The sequence below is a fragment of the Gallinula chloropus genome, assembly GCF_964237585.1.
Source record: "Gallinula chloropus genome assembly, chromosome: 17".
Classification (NCBI taxonomy): domain Eukaryota; kingdom Metazoa; phylum Chordata; class Aves; order Gruiformes; family Rallidae; genus Gallinula; species Gallinula chloropus.
The window spans coordinates 11,473,065-11,491,398 of NC_140102.1; the positions used below are offsets into that span (position 1 = coordinate 11,473,065).

At 46.6% G+C, this 18,334-nt stretch overlaps 1 protein-coding gene across 2 annotated transcripts; it reads right to left on the bottom strand.

Moving 5' to 3' along the window:
* Positions 1 to 1,096: 1,096 nt before the first annotated feature.
* On the bottom strand, positions 1,097 to 16,631 carry HNF1A (HNF1 homeobox A; the record flags this gene model as incomplete). 2 transcript variants are annotated; one of them, XM_084272304.1, is made up of 10 exons in its annotated part: positions 1,097 to 2,039; positions 2,618 to 2,759; positions 3,059 to 3,180; positions 3,463 to 3,654; positions 4,931 to 5,132; positions 6,874 to 7,031; positions 7,804 to 8,042; positions 8,356 to 8,542; positions 9,250 to 9,449; positions 16,297 to 16,631. In XM_084272304.1, the coding sequence occupies 10 exons, from the start codon at positions 16,629 to 16,631 to the stop codon at positions 1,912 to 1,914; spliced, it is 1,905 nt and encodes a 634-aa protein (XP_084128430.1). In that variant the 3' UTR covers positions 1,097 to 1,911. The 2 variants fall into 2 exon arrangements, with proteins under 2 accessions (XP_084128430.1, XP_084128429.1); XM_084272303.1 differs by having other exon boundaries at positions 6,874 to 7,053; positions 7,766 to 8,042.
* Positions 16,632 to 18,334: the final 1,703 nt, after the last annotated feature.

Below are 18,334 nucleotides of genomic sequence, written 5' to 3' on the forward strand. Positions count from 1 at the left end.
TTAGATAAATATTCTTGTGTTTTAAGTGTTGTTGAGTTTCAGTAGTTGCAACTTGCCCTGTTCAGGAGATCAGAAACCCATAATAGAGAAAATGAAATAGCAAACTGTTGCTCTTTGAGCGTGGGAAAACCCAAGATGTTTTCTTTCTTACTGCAAGATCCTTGCTGGTTTTTAATCAAGAGAACACAGTTGGCATCCAAAACCTGAAAGGGTAAGTCATCTGAATGTGATTGGCACACTCAGTTTGGTGACTAGCCAAGTCTTATGGCCAGTTCAGAATTCAGTCTATGGAAGGTAGTACCTGGGATCTCAACATACAGTGAGCTAGACCTGTCTCTCAACTTGTTCTACAATGATTATTTTTGCACTGTGTGGAAGCTGCATATATTTGCAAATGATGCATGTGGGAGATTAGGAAACAATTCTCGGATAGAATTTCTCAAAGCCTCTAGTTTAGTGAAATGAGTCTCTGATGGTTGACAGTATCTAGAGCAATTCCTATCACTACAAACTGGAATGGGCATTGACGTTTCCAGATATGGTAACCTGAGAGTTTATTGTTGGGCTTTGTCTTTTTTAATTCTCCCTTATATCAGCCTTTTAAGAGTCTTGAGCACTTTCTAGTCTTGAGATTTTCATCCATTTCACAGTTGAAGGAGTAGCTCTGTTTCAGTCACAATGACACAAACATGTTAATTGGGGCTTTTTCATGTCTGGCTGGTGCCATACCAGTGATGTGAAGGTTGTGAGTAAATAGAGAGGAGAGAAATCATTAGAAGAGGAATTGTATAAGTAGGGCCAAAACCCTTCCCTCAGTGCAAGTAAACCCCTTAAGCCCCAGGGTAATTATTTGGATATCAAGAACTACAGAATCTTTCCTAGAGGGAAGCCAAGAATGACCTGTAAAATGAGTCCAAGCTGGCATCTTTATGGAGTACAACTGAAGGAAGCGCTGCTCTTTGGAGCGTGGGATCCTCCCAGGTACTGTGCAGTGAGGACCTGTGGAAAATGCTATCCCCTGGCTTATTCAGCAAGGGGAATGATTCTCATCTCTTGAGAATCCACATGGTTAAAACAGAGAGCTGGAATCTCCTCACTGCTGTTAAACTTTTAATTTCTGCATTTAAAACAAAGCAGAGCTATATCAAAAATAACCAAGCCGTTTCCACTAGGATAGCATGATTTTAGAGCAGGTTATTTTTAACTGAGGATGTTTAGTATTATTGCTGGAATGTTTGGTAGTTAATTAAAGGATTTGTAGATTGTAGTCAGTGATCCCACACTGACAGGTTTGTGCCAAACCATTCCTGAATGTATTTCTTGGTGATTTTCATTGCAGCCAGGAGCCAGGTTCTATCACTCTTGCCTCCAAGGCACTGTCATTTCTCATAGTTCCCACTGGTGATGCTTTACAGCAAGGGAGGTGAGTATTTTAAACGTGGTATCCCCTCTTCAGCAGCTCAGCTTTGCTCATTCCTGCATGGTTTAGTCTGGTGTTGGCAGGTTTGTACTGGGCCAGCTTGATGGAAGCTGAGCAGGATGAAAGTCCATCCACACCCTGGCGTTTTGCCATATTGCATTCAGATCCCTGTGGCGATGGGATTCCTTCTTGGGCAGCCACAGAAGGACGTCTGGTCATTCTAGGCTGGCTTGTGTGGTTTGGTTTGCTTGGGGTTTTTTGGGGTTAGGGGATTTTAGCAGAGCCAGTATCATCGTTCCATGGTCTGAGACATCTTCTCTCGTGGAGGCAGCTGAGTAAGAGATTTGTATGAGGCAGTAGGGGCTGGATGTCAGCTGAGTGCAGCAGCCTTGCCTTCCTGTGGAAGGTGGTGGTGATGGTGATGGCAAACACAGTTGGAGTTGCACCTGACAGGTTGGTCATGGCAGTCACTCTTGAGCTAGCTGTCTTGATTACTGAGTGGAGGATGCCATCTGCGTGGAGATAAAGGTCTCAATGACGTTGTGAGTGGATGGCAGCAGCTGACTGTGGCTGTTGGTGGAGTCAGAGCTTTGGTACAGCACCAGGCTGCTGGAGGACACTGTCAAAGGCACAGACAAAAGTTAAGTACAAATTCTCCCTGCAGCCCCTTATGTGTGTGCAGAAGCTCGTATTTCTAGCATGACTAAAACCCTCCTGGCACAGGGGTGTAACTCCTGTTTCTCTTTTGTGTGCTCTTTTATTCTTAGCTCAAGTACAATGCTAGCCTGAAAGCACTGATGGTGGCAGGGAGCTCAGATTTGAACATTTTAGTTCTACTCTTAGAATTGGGAAGATCCAACTGCCATCTCTTCATGAAGGAGTCTTGGGCTCTTCAGCCCTGAAAACTGCCTGCAGGATTGGCTATGCCTGGACACTGGTTTTTGACAGTATTTTAAAGGTGATTTTCCTGTCTAGATTCTGAAGAAGGATTCCATTTCTATGATCTGCCCTTATGCAGCCTGCACAGGCTGTGCTCTGAGTCTGTTCCTTGTACCAGCTTTTCAAACCCCTGAAAACACTAACAGAGCCCTCTAAGAGAACGGTGAGCCCCAGTTACCATTTTCTGTCTGGATTTCACAGTTCTGGCAGGAGGAACAGCAATATGGGGTTTAAAGTAATAATGGCTGCTGCCCTTACCAGCAGGGCTCGAGGTGAGGCGAGGGCCTGGCTGCAGGTGCTGGATGGTTGTGTCTTGGTTCTGTAAATGGATCGTTGGTGCCTGTGACACTGGTGTATGCATCCCAGACTCTGTGTGAGTCTCTGAGTCAGGTGTGAATGCCTAGGGAAAAGAAAGTTAGCAGTGCCTGGTTTCTACATCCCTTCTAACAGGCATGAGAGAAGAGCAAACAGGTGCTGTTTCCAAGGAGATTAAATCATCCTTGATGATGCAGTGAAGAGCTTCTCTAATGCCTTCAGTATTGCAGCTGGTACCAGCAAGGTGAGGAGATAAGAAAGATCATCCTGCTGGGATGGCATGGATCACACACCCAACAAAAACTCTTTGACAAGCAAGGAGCTACCTGCAGACTGGTGCAGTTCCGAGGTGGGGGGACAAAGGCTTGTGCTAAAGGCTGTTACCTGTTTGGTTGGTGTCAGGTTAGTCAGGGCGCTGAGATTGGCTGTATCTGTTATCACCATGGTTTGTGGTAAGAGGCCTGTATGTGTGTATTGGGCCACTTCAGACTTGGGGCCGTAGAGAGCTGTGCATGAAAGAAAACAAGGTTGTGTGGATGCTGGAGCTTTGCATGAGATTATTAGTTTGGTTGAGTCGTTCTCCTCATGCTCATGGGCCTGCTGTCTGTCTCTGAAACAGTGGGAGTGGAGGGACAGGGAGATGAATGCAGGAGAAAAATAATTTTGTAATTAAAGCAACAATAATAGAAGAGGAGAATAGAGTGCTGTTAGCCCAAGGGCCCAGCACCAGCCCCAGCACAGAGCCTTGGGTTTTTGGTTTGCTTGAGCAAATGATTTCATGCTCTTACCGTGAGGGTTCTGTATCTGGGCCATGGTAGCCATGAAGGGGCTCTGGTTGATGTGGCTCTGGACCTGCTGCATAAGGGGCTGCTGGTAGGATGGGTGCAGTTGCTGGGAGAACTGGACGGGCTGCAGGGTAGTGAGGCTGCTCCCCATGCTGTTTATTACAGGTACACTCTGGGGCTGGGTTGAGGCCAGGCCTGAAAAACAAGGACTGATGACAGTAGTGTCACACTATGGGAGGGCTGTAGCTCCTCTGCAGTGGGGCATCTGAAGTAGTGACAGTGGCAGGTCTGTCACTGCAGGGTGACTTTGGATCCTGCTTTTCAGGTGTTCAGATTATCTGTGACTTTGAAGAGGCTTCGTGCCTGTGAAATCAAAGTGGGAGTGTGCAAAGTGTGCAGTGCAGGTGAGTACCATAAAACCACCTCTGACTTCGTGTGTGTTCCTGTGTACATCCTCCTGTGCCAGTATAGGCCCCTTTCCAGTTTAGTGATAACCTGATAAAGAGTTCCAGGCCTTGCTCAGAAGTAAACTCTGACATCATCCTTTGTCCAGTTCATTTTACTCTTATTTATGAACCTGTTGGTGAGAGAGCTGTAGCTGTCCAGTCACATGGAATGGAGTTTAAGCTCGTTTTGCTTTGACTGATGAGGTGTGGAATTTGGACCAGTGAGAGAGAGGTAGAAGGTTTCACATGTTACTTCTCATTCCTCACAGCTGTCCAGCCCCCCCCGTTCCTGTAAATCAGCAAGTCTCTCCAGCACTGAGAGATTTCCACTGTGTGGAAATAGCCAATTTTTTTGTTTGTTTGTACAAAATTAGAATCTGTATCATAATCTGGGGTATAAATGAGGAAATGGAGATTAGTTAGCTGTCACCACAGAACAAAATAAGGCCTCTCTTCCTGGGAAGAAACTGTAAGAGGAGAGTATACATTTTATATTCCTTTATCTAATGAGATGCATTTTGGCAGTAGACTAGTCTTGGAATGAAAAGAAATCCCATCCAAGTCCAGAAAAGCTGTTTAAGTGGAAAAAAAATATATAAAATAATTACTGCTGTGGGTTCCAAAGGCATATGCTGCTCTTTGCAGGAAGTGGAACAGGAGGTTTTTTTCTCTCAAGCGCTACAAACATGCTTCAGTTTTCATAGTTTTAAGGAAGTATTACATTTATATTTGTGAAGATGCAGAGCAACAAAACGTTGATGTAGGAATAGATTGCAAAAGTCCCTTGCTCTTAAGATGTGGGTTTGTGTGTAACTTAGTTCTGATGTGAATAGGGAACATCTGTCCCTTAATTCCACTGGCACCTGTGAGTAGTGCTGCTGGAGATCCTCAGTGTGTGTGATGATCCCTCTAGGTTCACTGACAGATTAGTACTGTTGTCTCTGAACCTGAGGCAGGTAATGCTAATGACTGTGGGTAGCACTCTTGAGTCCTGATGAGCAGAGTCATTACAGAACAGTACTCACCTATCACCAGGGTGGAGGCACCTGTGTTGGTGAATGCTGGTGTGAGGGATGAGGTCTCACCAGCCCCGATTGCCATGACACCTGGCAGTGATGCCATGATAAGGTTCTGAGTTTGCTGGCTCAGTGCATGTGGATTTTGCTCCAAGCTGTGCAGGGCAGTCAGGGTGCTGACAGGTGGGAGAGTTCCCCCAGGAGCTGAAACCTGTGTGAGAGGAGGGTCATGAAAACGCCATCTGCAGAAGGTTGAGCAGGACGAGTCTCAAAGCCATGATAAATGTTCTTCTCCCTCTTCCTGCCTGCTCTGATCACGTGTGAACTCAGAGGCTTCACTCTTGCTTGTCTGCAGTTTCCCTGTGCTCATTGTTAGCAAAAGTCAGCTGTTGAAGCACTGAGTGAATCCTTGCTGCTTGATTTCTTTCACATTTGAGAAGTCATAAGGGCTTTACAAGAAAGGCTAAGACTTTAGACTCCTACAGCATTCTCTATAGGGAAAGTTTATCTTCTGTTTTACAGCTGAGGGTAAAATACAATACTCAGAGAAATTAAGTGACTCTGGTAATTTGATGTAATAATTTTAGATGCAGAGTTCACCACAGCATTCAGAAGTTCCTCTTTCCTTGTTCACCTTTTCCTCTGAGAAATGCCTGTAATTTCCCTTTCACAGCAAGTGTCTTTTAGTGGTCAGGGAGAGTTGCTGAAAAGTTGATTTAGACCTTTTTCTCATATGATATGTTCTTTAGGCTGCATTACCTATCAGTTCCCTGCTGCTAGAGAGGAAATGTCCTGTTCTACTTAGGTACTGTTCTGTGCTTGGGTGTCGTGCTGATTCAGTCTGTCCTTGAGAAATTTAATAACTTGACTGTTTTATCAGACTCTAAAATGAGCCACCTAACCCATGTCTGTGCTCTAATGGGGTTTTGAGTTTGCCAGGCCCTTTGGAGACCTGTAGTTGAAGTACTGTGGAGCAGCAAAATAGCATTCCAGTAGTGGCTGATAAGGTTCAATGCTTTATATTCTTTATACTCTTTTCCTCCTCTCAGACAAAAAGCTGTAAGGAATCTTTAGTAAATATAAACACCAACAGATTAAACACTGGGACAAATCCTCTTCCTATCAATTTGAGAAGATAGCTGCAGAAGACTTTCAGCACCTCATGAAAGACTTCTTTTCTCCAGGAAGAGACCAGAAAGCCAGCAATGTATGTGACTGAGGAGATGTAAATTCATATACAGTGAACTGAACTTTGCCACAGGCTGCTCTGCACGAATGCAAACTCCTGCCAAGTGTTTCCCTGTAAGCCAGGGAACATGTGCAAACTGAAAAGGACCAGTCATGTAGTTCTAGTGCTTCACTGTGAATTACATGGGAAAAGGTGTAGTCAAATCTCAACTGGAAATTTGCTTTCAGAAGGCAGATGCTATGGTCCAGATCATGAGTGAAGGTCTCAATGGTGTGTGCTGCATACACACCAATTTAGCCCATGTTGGGCTCAATTTTTACAGGTGAGATAAAGGTCAGTACAGGTCTATGTTCTGTTAAGCCCATTGGTGTCTGATCAACTATCCTGAGATGTGTAGTGCTCAAATGAGCTGGAGGAGAGATGATGAAAGTCTCTCTAGGGAAAGCAGGAGAGAACAGGGATTCCTGGGAAGAAGAAAATGATGTCATACCTTGAGCTCTGTGTGTTTCAGAATAGACTGGTTTGGTCACAGAGGAATGGCTGTACTTTTTGCTTTCATTCTCTACTATCTGCCCTTACCAGCTGTCTAGAAGAGCACATACGTGTCAGGACTGCTCATGTTACATCATCAGTGCAAAGTGGCTATGTAATATCTCCACAAGAAGATGGTTTTAGGAGTATTCTAGGAAAAACTACATCTTAATACCATGAGCAGAGGACCTGATGTCCTCCAGTCACTAGAACTTAAGTATACATCGCTTACCAGCTTAGTGTCTGTGCTCAGTAGGTTCTGGCTGGGCTCCAGTCCTGGGGGAGAAACCTGGTGCAGGATGGTTTGGGTGGTCACCATGGAGCTGTTCCCATGGTGGTTGCTGCTGGAGGACTCTGCCTCGCTGGCTGGCTGCTGGTTGTACCTCACTCCTGTAACACAACAGGAAGGAAGCTGGCAGTCAGAACTGGGAAGCTTTGGCAGTTTGTTTCCTTGGCAGGCACTTGCCTTTAGATGGAGACAAGGTGGGTAGTAGGGGAACCAGGAGAACAGGCATTCTCAGCACCCTGCCCTGGCTTTTTTCTGTGACTTGGTACAACTGCTCCCTCAAATACTAGCTTTAAGTTATGTCTCTGTGTGCTGCCAGAAGCAAGCAGGGTCTATTAGAAGCCACCCCTCTGAATGTGGGTGTAGAGAGGAGAGCAAGGTCATCTCTTCCCAGAGTGAGAGCAATTACCAGCTCTGACACATGAAGCTGAAAAAGCTCTGCTCTTTCTAGATGGTGAGTGACCTTTCCTGATAGCTGGAAACAAAGTCCCAGAGTCTGATGGTGCTGATACCTACCATGAAAGGGTAGGAGGTGCACACCTGAATGAAAGGATACAGAACTGGCTTGTGATGGCAGCTGGTGAGCGACTCCTTGAGAGGGGGTTACTGCTGCCTGCCAGCTGTGGGGAGTGCAGGAGGTCAGAAGGTAGGGAGGTTTGGCTGAAAGCTTTGTTACTGAACCACACGTCACCCTTGCTTTTCTAGCCTCTCTGGTCTCATTGCTGCTGGGGCTCTTTCCTTGGATCAAGTCTGGGTTTTTTTCCCATTTGCACATTCACCTCCTAAAGGGGGGCACTTGGGAGAGAGGGTTTTGGTGACTGAGTTTGGGTAGGTCCACCCCTGTCTCTTTCAGACCTCCCTCTGGTTTTTCCTTACCGTGAACTTTGCTGGGTGAGAGAGCAGATGGTGGCTGGAGGGAGGAAGAGTTGTGAGGAGTTAGAGGGGTAGCAGAGGTGGGCTGTGGTCCACTGAAGGTGTCCATGGCCAGCTTGTGCCGGAAAGCCTCCTCCTTCCTGCGATTGGCAAACCAGTTGTAAACTCTGACCTCTGTCACCAGGTTCGAGCCCAGTCCCTGGGCCTGGGACGGGGAAACGCCTCTTTGGATACACTCTGCCCTGTTGGGGAGAGCACAGGGAGAGCACTGCTGAGCTGGGCTTCATCAGAGACACAGGAAGTGCAGAGTCCCAAAGTGGCTGTGGACTGGCACAGTGTGGAGGGATCCTGCCTGGTATAGCAAGGCATGAAGCCTCACTGATGCTTTGTGACCAGTGAATGCTCAGTTGGGGCATTTCAGTCAAACGTGACTGGTGTCAGTGGTGACACCCACTGCTGTACTGCCAGCTGCTTTGCAGGGGCTCTAGCAAACACCAAGAAGACAGAGGGGATGTGCTATGCCCCTCTTCCTCAGAGCTAGACACCCATCTTTACCTGTTGCACTCTTCTACCAGTGCCTCTCTCTCTTCTTTGCTGGGATTTTTCTGTCTCTCATAGGCTTGGAACAGGATCTGTTGTGAGGCAGGACCCCACTTAAAGCGGTTTCTTCTTCCCTTCTTGGTGGGCAGGTCATCTCCCATGGGCTCCTCTGTCAAGATACCCTGGCCAGCATGTGTGAATTCTGCAGGCACAAAGGGGCAAGGGAATTAGCTTTTTGGAAGAGTTTCCAATAGTGCCATTCATTTGGGAGCTTAATGAGCTCGGTGCAACTTACCCTTGGAGAAGATCTCATACAAGGCAGAGGGAATCTCAGCGGGGTGGAAATAAACTTCCACAATCTGCTAAAACTGATCAGATGTTCCTAGCAGGACCATATTTGTCTCATTTTACTTGTAACCCACCAATAAAAAAATGAGTAAGACCCATTGCAGACAGGCTCATTGATGTACAAGTGCTGCTGTAGGAATAGGTTCCCAATGGGTGCCGGTAACGAAGGGGCTTAGAGGGGCCGAGGTGATAACCCACAGCGGCTGGTTGGGGGTTCCTGCAGTGAGTGCAGCAGCCTGCTGCTTGTTGCAGTTAGAACTGTTGCTTTAGCTGCTATTGCAGAGGGGTAGTTCTTGGGCAGAAATTGTCATTGTCACCAGCCCACTACACTGGTTTGTCCTGGGGACAGGTGTAGAGCTCTGATCACAAATATGTTAGCTGGACTGGGTGACTGCAGGCTTCACCTCACCACTGAAGACTGACCAAGCCTTCTCTAACTTTACTGCTGAAAGTGGCTTTTCCTTCCACTTTTGCTTCATAAAAATAGGAGCTAAGGGTTAGTGAGGGAGAGCAGAGGCCTTTATGAACCTGAGAAAGGAGAAGAGTTGTTGGGGTACTTACGTTGGGCCACCTCTCGCTGCTTGCGGACGTACCAGGTGTAGAGGGCTGACCTTTTTTGGGTCTTCATGGGAGTGCCCTTGTTGAGGTGTTGTGAGAGGTGAGATTGGTTCAGACCAGTGGTGTCTACCACCTCACGCTGAGGGATGTTGTGCTGCTGGAGGTAGGATTTCACCATCTTTGCTACTCGCCAGGGATCCTCTCTGGAAGGAGCAGAAAGCACTTCTCAGGAGAGAGAATGAGCTAACACCTGCTCTCAGCAGAGCTGGATTCCAAGGTTAGGGTAACCTGGTACCTCCTGAGGTGCACCCTGCATGTCAGTCATCATCACTGTGTTTTTTGAGGGTGGAGTGCTGCATAAAGCAAAGCTGTTCCTCAGTGTGGTACCTTGCTCAGGTTTGACTCTGCATTCAGGGTAAGAGCTGCATGGCATGAGAAATGAAGTGCAAAAGGTGTAGCACTGCCTTCCTTTAAACTGTTCTCTGCAGGTACTTGGATCTCCCCTTAGGACTCTGGCTGTCAAGGGAATTTCCCAGTACATGGCTGTAGTCTGTGCTGTCTGTGCTCATTTGGATACAAGGTTTTGGCCTGTTCTGTCTTGGCAGTTGTCACCTGTAAATGTTAAACTGCTAACCAGTGACATGAGCAAAGAATGGACCTTTCTGCTGGAAAGTAAGGGCAATTTAAAGCTTTTTTGCTGGAATTAAAGTTGAATTTCAGTGCTCAGTTGGATGTTTTATGACTATAGATCTCTTTCAGAGTTGACCTCTCTCCTTTTCCCTACATAGCTCTTCTTCTCTAACCCCCTTTCTTTAAGGTGTAGTTGCTTAGGGTACTTAATTTTCCAGGGCAGATTTCTTGTGATATTAGGCTGAACCTAGCTCATGCCTTGGTTCTGGTCCAGGCTGGGCTGCCTTGCAATGATTCAAGAAATGAAAACAAGCCTTCATCATACTGTCATGTGCCAGCTATGCATGTGTGTGTATAGACCAAACCATCCAGGTCTGTGTTCTTGCACATCTGCTACGTGTTACTCAAACACACTGATTCACATCTAGATCCACTCAGCTTCTAAATGCAGTAAGGAACAAGCAGAAAAACCACTAATTCCTCCTATTGCTGCTCTCCTTTGGGGTAACACCTGAGAGAATAGACCTACTGGAGACCTACTCCCAAGACTTGAGAAGTTACTCTGAGTCAGGATTTCATAATGAATGTGGATCTCTGGTTTTTAGATCCTCTGATTAGAATCTCCATGAAGGCTCCTAGGGACAATAGAGAAAACCTGAGGGTTATTTCTTTGGCTGATTTCTCCAGAGCTGGAAATCACTGCAGGTGTGAAACCAGTCTAGATCCAAACAGTGCAGAAGCCTCCCTCCAGGAAAACCCCTTTTGTTCTTTTTCAACAAAGAGCATCCTTCTGTGTGTGCTCTGTGGAATGCCCTGTGGGAATGGTTTCCATGCTGTAGGTGTGCACTGGTGTCCCCTCCAACGCCACCACCAAAGGAGCAGTGGGGAGCTGGGAGAGGTACCCAGGACTGTGCAGGGACTGTCACGAGAACACCAGGTCTGAGCAACAGGCAACAACTGTACTGCTCATGGGTTTGTTGACTCAGGAGGTTGCCAGAGGCTGCAAAGTGATAAGGAGGACAAAGTCCACACCTGTTCTCTCAGTACAAACACCCTTATCTCTGTTCCCCTGCAGCCTCTCTCCCAGTGGCTGGATTGTCTGAGGAGCAAGCTCTCCTGCAGTTAAAGTGTGACAGGAGCAGTGTCACTTACAGCTTTCTGAAGAGCCTGTGTTCTTAGAGAGAAACAAGTTCCTGTTTTACAACAGGACACTCTCTGAGGGGGCTACGATCTTCTAGCTCCTTCCCTTAGCCTTATTTGTCTTTCAAAAGCCTCAAATTGGGCTGAATTTAGGACATCTTTTTTCTTCCTAATTTGTTGGGTTTTGGTTTGTGGGGCTTTTTCCTTTGTCTGTCTAATCCAAGGACCAAGCTCCTCCCTTTGGGTTTGTGACAGTCTAGCCAGCACCTGCACCCTGACCTCATTATACAAGTCCCTGCATAAGGGAGAAAAGGCTCTGACTTGGAACCTCTCATCTCTTAGATTGGAGTTCTGACTTGGATGGGAAAGGAAGGACTATGTTAACCACTGCTGGAAACCTCTGTTAGGTGTTGATTTCCTTCCTGTTCCCCAAACATGAGTCACTTTTTGTCTCCCCTGTTTAAATCCTCACTTTTTTATGGTGGGAATTAATCAGGAAGTATCTGTGGGGCTCTTCTCACAATGGGTAATAGTCCTGTGGTTTCCCTGTCGTCTTCTGAAATGAAGCAGGGAGCTTTGAGGCACAACATTGCAGGGGAATCTTAGTGCAGTTCATGGGACAGTTGTATGACATTGTCAGAGCACAGGCTGTAGTATCAGCACAGTAATTCCTGTAGGCCCCAGGCTACATCTCAGAACAAGTGAGGGCAGCTGGTCAGCTGAACCCTCACAGGAGCCATTGCCCAAACACATAGTCCACCTGCAGAACCTTCACCATGGACTAAGACATTGTAAGTGGAAGCCTTTGCTCTTTCACTGGTGGTAAGACTGTCATTGGCTGTCAGAGGGTAGGATTTCACCCCAAATCTAGTTCTTCTGTTTCTAGGTGCACTAAAATCTCAATTGCTTCAGTGAGTGAGAACTGCAGAAATAAGTGCCTTGCTCAAGCTCTCTATCTCTAAGTCTGGTTTCTGCTTTCTAGGTGTTCTTTCTCCCCATGTGTAAGCTGTCTCCTCATTTCTCTTGTTGTCCAAAGCCCAATCTCTGTCTAAATCCTTCTCACAGGTTTTACTTCCTTCTTCCCAGGTCTGGCTCCCCTGCTGTCAGTCGCTCACTGAGGCTGAGCATAGCCCCTCTCCCCAGCTCATCTCAACCCCTGGGGTCTGGGTCCCCTGCCCCTGCCAGCTTCCCATTTTCTTAGTTCTGAGATCACATTTTAAGGGCGTTTTCACCTCCCTTTTGTTACCTGAACAATAAGTAACCCAGGTAGTTAGTTATAAACTCAAAGGGAACAAGAGGCTGGTTGATAATTTATAGCAACATCTCAAATTTAAATGGAAAGTAAATATCAAGTTGTTAGCATTAAAGAAAACCCATTCCAGAGAGGTAGAGATGTAACATTCAGGGGACCTTCTCCTTCCTTCACTCTTCCTGACTTTTCTCTTTTCCACTGTTCCCTTCTTTTCCCCTCCTCTTCCTCATTCCCTCTGTCTCTCCTTTCCTCCTTTCCTGTTCTCAGATTCTCAGGCAAGAGAAACCTTCATTTCCCTGAGGTGGGTTCTGAATTGCTGCTTTGGACCAGACCCTGCTTAAACAGGTTCAGAGCTGTGAAGCACTCAGGACCATCCTCTGGCCCTCTCCTCTGGAGCCTGCTAGACAAGCCTCACTGATGTCAGTGCACAGCCTGGAGCCGGGCTGGGCAGGGAGCAGGGCAGGTAAGACCATCCCAGCAGGGTTCCTTTCTGTTGGACTTGGCCTGGTTTGCCTCATCTTGGCTTATATGTGGAAATGAAAGGGGTGTGGCAGCTTCATCTCCAGATTCCCCAGCCAGAGCCATTCTAAGGCGCTGCTTACATGGAGAAATGACTGAACCTTTATCATTCCATCTTTCCTGTTTCCTTATGGAAAACATGCTTTTATCCCTGCCTCCAGGGGCAATCTATGGCTTATCTCAATTTCTCTCTTTCCCAAAGGAATTTCACCCCTTGCCCTGCAGGTGAATTGTTGCTGTACCTCTCTCCGTTGTGGACCTGCCATTGTACGATCTGTCCCTTCCCCCAGGGTAGCCTTTCTCTTGCCTCCTTCTCCAGGGAACATCTGGGAATTACCCCTCACAGACACATCTCCCTGCTGAGTTGTTCTTTATCATAGATACAATTTGTTTTCTGTGTGGGGTGAATCTATGGAAGACCAATGAGACAGATTAAGGGACAGAATGAAATGTTGTTAATTCCTTACTAGAGAAACCTTTGTCTGAACTGCCTTTAGCATTTATTTTTTTTCCTGGTAGGGACAAAATCCAACCACTACACACAGGTGCACCCTGTCATGTGGGTGTAGCTTCTCTACATCCTGTTTTACTCAGCTTTGACTAGTGCTTTCCAAACCATGGTTTCAACTTTAGTGGTCCTGTGAGGTTGTACTTGGTCTCTTGGTGTCAGTGACTTTTGTTTCTGGTCCCTGGAAAGCCTAGCAGCAACACCTTGAATCTACTTTATAAGCAGTGCCTGCCATCATCACAGAGACTTTTCTTACATTGCTTAATAGCTGCCCACAGGTTGATCTCCCTGTTCAATTGTGATGCACAGTATTAGAGCAGGAATTGATAATAGTGCCCAAAGAGGCTTCTGTCCAAAGGCAGAAGTGCCTCCATGTGGCTTCTGGATTTGAAATCCCTGTGTAGGTGCTGAAATAGCTTTTCCAGTGTTGAAGGTTCACTGGGAATCCCTGGGCGTGGAGATCCTTGCCTGCCTGCCTGGGAGTGATTTCTGTTATAGACTGACTGTTCTGCCCTGTCCTACAATACTTACAATACTGTTTTAAGGATATTACCTTTAGGCATCTGTTAATGGAAAGGTTTGTTCTTAAAACCAAAAAAGTTTATTAATAGGTAACAACTGCTTAAATATTATCAACCCCTGACACTGGTGCAGGTGCTTCTCAGACATAGAGCTGCTTTTTTTTAATCTTTGACCAGAAATTTGTAACATTTCTTGTTATTTTCATTTTACTTTGACTAATTTTGATCTATTATATTCTTCATAAATATACTCATAACTGTTTCTGAAACTGAGGCTTGTGGTCCCCTCAGCAGCAGGAGTGGATTGCTCTGTGCTGTGATGCCAGGGACTGATGAAAGAAAACTCTGATGTTTCAGAATAAAGCTTTGCAATTAAGACCCAGCGTGAGGCTTACGAGATCCTCATTCTTTCCCAGTCCCCTCTGCACTATCTCAGGGTTTTAGGCAGATCTGAGAATCTCTGTACCTCAGTTCAATGGGTGTGCAGCTCAGCTGACCAGAGATGTGAGACTGTTCATCAGAAAGCATTAATATCACAGGTTTGCAGGAGAGGCAAGACTGTTGTGCTGAGGCTGATCATAAGCACAGGAAAGACTAGCAGCAAGCTTCTGGAAAGACAGGGAGGATTAGAAACCAGAATTCATGCTGAAGTGAGGGTGGCAGGAAGGAATTCCCTCCATCCATGTGTCTGTTCTTAGATCACAGTGGATGGTATTTCAGTCCTGCTTCACCCATTCATCACAGAAAATGGGACAAAGCCAGGTGCTCTTCTTCAACTTCTCTGGCTTCCTTTGTGGAGGGATACCTGATAAACCATTGGAAGTTAATGATCAAAAAGCTTATCGGGGTCTTTTCATCTATAAATTTATAAGACAAAAGAGAAATAATAAAGCCATTGGATAATTAGTAACTAGCCAGGGCCCGCCCGGTGCCACTGGGCTCAAACTACCCCAAGACCTGTACGCAGACTCAGGAAGATGAGAAGGAGACAAGGATGAGAGGAAGAAAAAGAGTGGAAAGGAGAGAGAGAATTAGCTGAGATGACAACAAAATGGGAGCAACAGCAGCAGAGACAAAAGTGAGGAGAGAAGGGAAATACCTAAAAAGAATGGGAAAGGTAAAGGGAACGGAGGAGACTAAAAGATGTGACAGAGCTGGAAGTGGAGAAGATGTGAGAGAAACACGGGGCCAGAAAGAAGACTGAATTATTGGGAATGTTTTCCCCACCCAGGTAAGAGCTGATCCAGTGAATTTTCCCTCTGTTGGATACTGCAGAGTCATCACCTCTCAACCTGCCAGGGAGCTTTCTTCTCTGAAGTACTTAGAGCTAACACTAACTCTTGTCGTGTTGTCTTTCCAGCTCTGGCCTTTTCTGGTGGGATTTGATGTTTGTTTCCTGTTGTTGCATTTTATGTTAATTTCTTTTGCATATGAAAGGGACCGATCAGAAAGCCTTAGACATTCTCAGGATTGATTTTAGTTTTACAGAAGATTTTAAGTGTAAGTGCAGGGTGTTGCTGTGTCTTTTTGTCTTCTACCAGCTTGTCATTTAAAAATCTCCTCAAATCAGGCAGGCAGGAGTCTGCTCCTGTTGTGAAAGACAGGTTGAATGGACCTGATCCTTGCTCCAGCAAGCCCCATGGGTTGCCCATGGGAATTGTGTCCCAGCAGGAATCCCAAAATGGAATCCTGGTGAATGTTTCTCTGAGGCTGTAAGGAGGCTTATTGGGTTGGAGAATTTTTTTTCTGTTTTTTGATTTCAAAAATGCTTGTATGCAAAGGCAAATTGTGTGGAGTAAAACCTGTAATTGTTGCTGCAGTGGATGGCAGAGTAGAGTGTTCTGCCTGGGTTTTAACCTCTGTGTGTATTTAGTGTGTGTTCTTTCTACAAGAAAATTTGCCACTGAAGTGAGGAGAACTTTGCACTGGCAAGAATGACAAGAACAAGTTCTCTTGGCTTGTCTTTGACCAATAATATGTAGCAGAACCCAGTAAAATAAACAATATGAATCTTCATAAATATAGCAGGGACCCATTAAAACTTCACTTCACCATACATCCTCAGGCAAATATAGTTAAGAGTGACCAGATTTTTCCTTGATCCACCCCCCCCCCCCCAATCCCTCAGTGACTGAAAGCGTAAATCCTATTAAAACATAAACCCAACACTGAGAGATGCAAGTTACACAGGCCTTGGACTGTTCTGGAGCCAGATGATATAAGCACTTCAAATATATAATCAGGCTCCATGGGTCTCTCCATGCATTTTATGTGAGATGAAAGGAAAGTTGGAGCATTTATAAAGAATTCAGGGAGTGTTTTGGGGCAGCTAGTCCTGGCGTGGACAAGGACTGTTTCTGAGCAGCTGGATCGACTGTGAAAACCAGAGACACGAAGTGGAAAGGGAAAGGAAAAGGAAAAGAGAGTTAGAGGGAAGAGTGCAAGAAAGCAGCAAAGAGGAGCAGCAAATCTGTCCTTACTGTAATAGTCTTTCCACCACAGCCTTCTGGTGAGCAGCCTCCTCAGGGCTCAAGTTTTCCAGCTCCTTCATTATTGGAGGGGTAAATTCCTCCCCATCATCAGAGGTTTCATCTTCCGATAGCCTGGACTCCCCCATTCCGTTGGGGAGGTTGGGGATGTCGGCGCAGGGCTCCCCTTTCTCAGTCTGGAGAGCATTGATAGCACGCTGACTTTCACTCTGGAGCACGTAGGGTTCCGCTTCGCTCAGCGCCTTGATCAGGGTCTCCTTGGTTAGCCCCGACTCCAGCAGCGCTCCCAGCAGCTCCACTTGCAGATGACTCAGCTTCGAGACCATGGTCTTCAGGCTGGTGGTGTCTCTTGGATTGGAATTTCGGGTTATCCTGCTTCCCGCTTCCCTACACCATGTTCCTGAGGTAGCACGCCTGACTGTCAGGAGAGTGGGCACGGCACAGCCTCCCGCCTTTACACCCCCCCCCAAAAAAAAACAAAATACAAAATTGAGCCACTTCAGACCCCCCACAACTGTCCTGAGCCAGTGCTGATAAAGGGACCCTTGGCTATCTGTTTACATTGGAGCAATGTAAATTCTCCAAGGTTCATATTTATCTGTGTGCTTAGCAAGTTACTGAACTTTGGACTTCAGCACTGCAGCAGCAGTTCACAAAGTGCAGAGGGAGAGAAAGCAGGGGGAGGGGGAAAGGGAGGGAAGCAGGAGAGAGAAGGAGAGTAAAATGAAGGATAGAAGCTCTGCAGCATGGAAAAGTAGTCTATGGAAAGACTCCTGGGAGAAGCAGGATGGATAAATGTGGCTCGCTTCTGGCCCCACTAGATTCAGAGAAGGAAGTAGGTGAAACACCCGCAAAGAAGAGGTGTGTTTGGCTCTGCACAGTTGAGGAGAAGGTTGTAAGCCTGCTCAGAGCTGTGGTGAGGTTCAGCCAGTCTCAGCCCCCCCCCCCCAAAATGCTTTAGGTGAACGAATGCTGCACTGGCAGCTTCCCCAGCCTTTCCGCAGAGGAGAGCGACCAGTGAGTTTATGTGAATATTCCCAAGACTCACACGATGTTCTGGAGCTCCAGCTGACTTCTGTGGCAGGGCATCAAGTGTTGAATGACTTCTGGCTTTGGCTTGCTATGCATCTTGATGTGCAAATACTAGTACCTCCATTACAACGTGCTATGTTTGTTGCTTAATTGATGAGCAGGAGTAGGAGTAGGGTACCTGCATAAGTTGGGGGATTACAGGGCTTGCCACTCAGTTTGTAGTTCAGGCACGTGGTAAGGAATAGCCCTGGGGTGTTGGTTCATGCTGAAAGTCCCTGCCCTATCATCAGTTGCCCTGCTTCTCCTGAGGAGTGCTCAGGGCAGGCTCCTGGTTCCCTTTTAGCATTTACTTCCATCCCTCTTTGATATCAGCTCTGCTCTAAGGTCCCCTTCCCATCTGTTGGGTGACCTCCTAAAACATGTTTCCCAGTTTGGCAGGAGTCACTTAGTGCAGTTCTCAGAGGGTCCTAATGACTAGATGGTCTTTTCTGGTCTGAAAATACATAAACGAATCTCTCAACTTTGGCTGAAGTAGAGAATAACTTGATGTACATGTGTGGACTTGATGCACAAGCATCTCATGCAAATGATTCCTTGTGTAGTCAACAGGAGAAGGATCTACAGCTGCTGTCTCAGTGGAGGGGGGCAGCTACCTGTCTCTTTGTTCACTCCCCTCAAACCTAAGCTATGAGGAGCCTTGCAGGACTGTCCCCAAACTGAGTGATGTCCCAAGACAATGCTGCAGAGGGACCTTGGCCCCTGTTTTCCTTTTGTGGGCAGCATTAGCCATGCTCTCCAGGCTTGTGTGACAACATGCTAAGTCAGCAGCTGAAGGACAGAGCTCTGGGCCCCCTCCTCCCTCCAGGCACAGCTTAGGTAGGGCTGCCCCCTTCAACCAGGGCTGGTGTTAACTCTTTGCTTTTCTTTCAGGTGGCATCTGCACCCAGAGTACCAGCTCCCCTCTCTGCAGCGAGTTAAGAAAGCTCAGATGGATAGA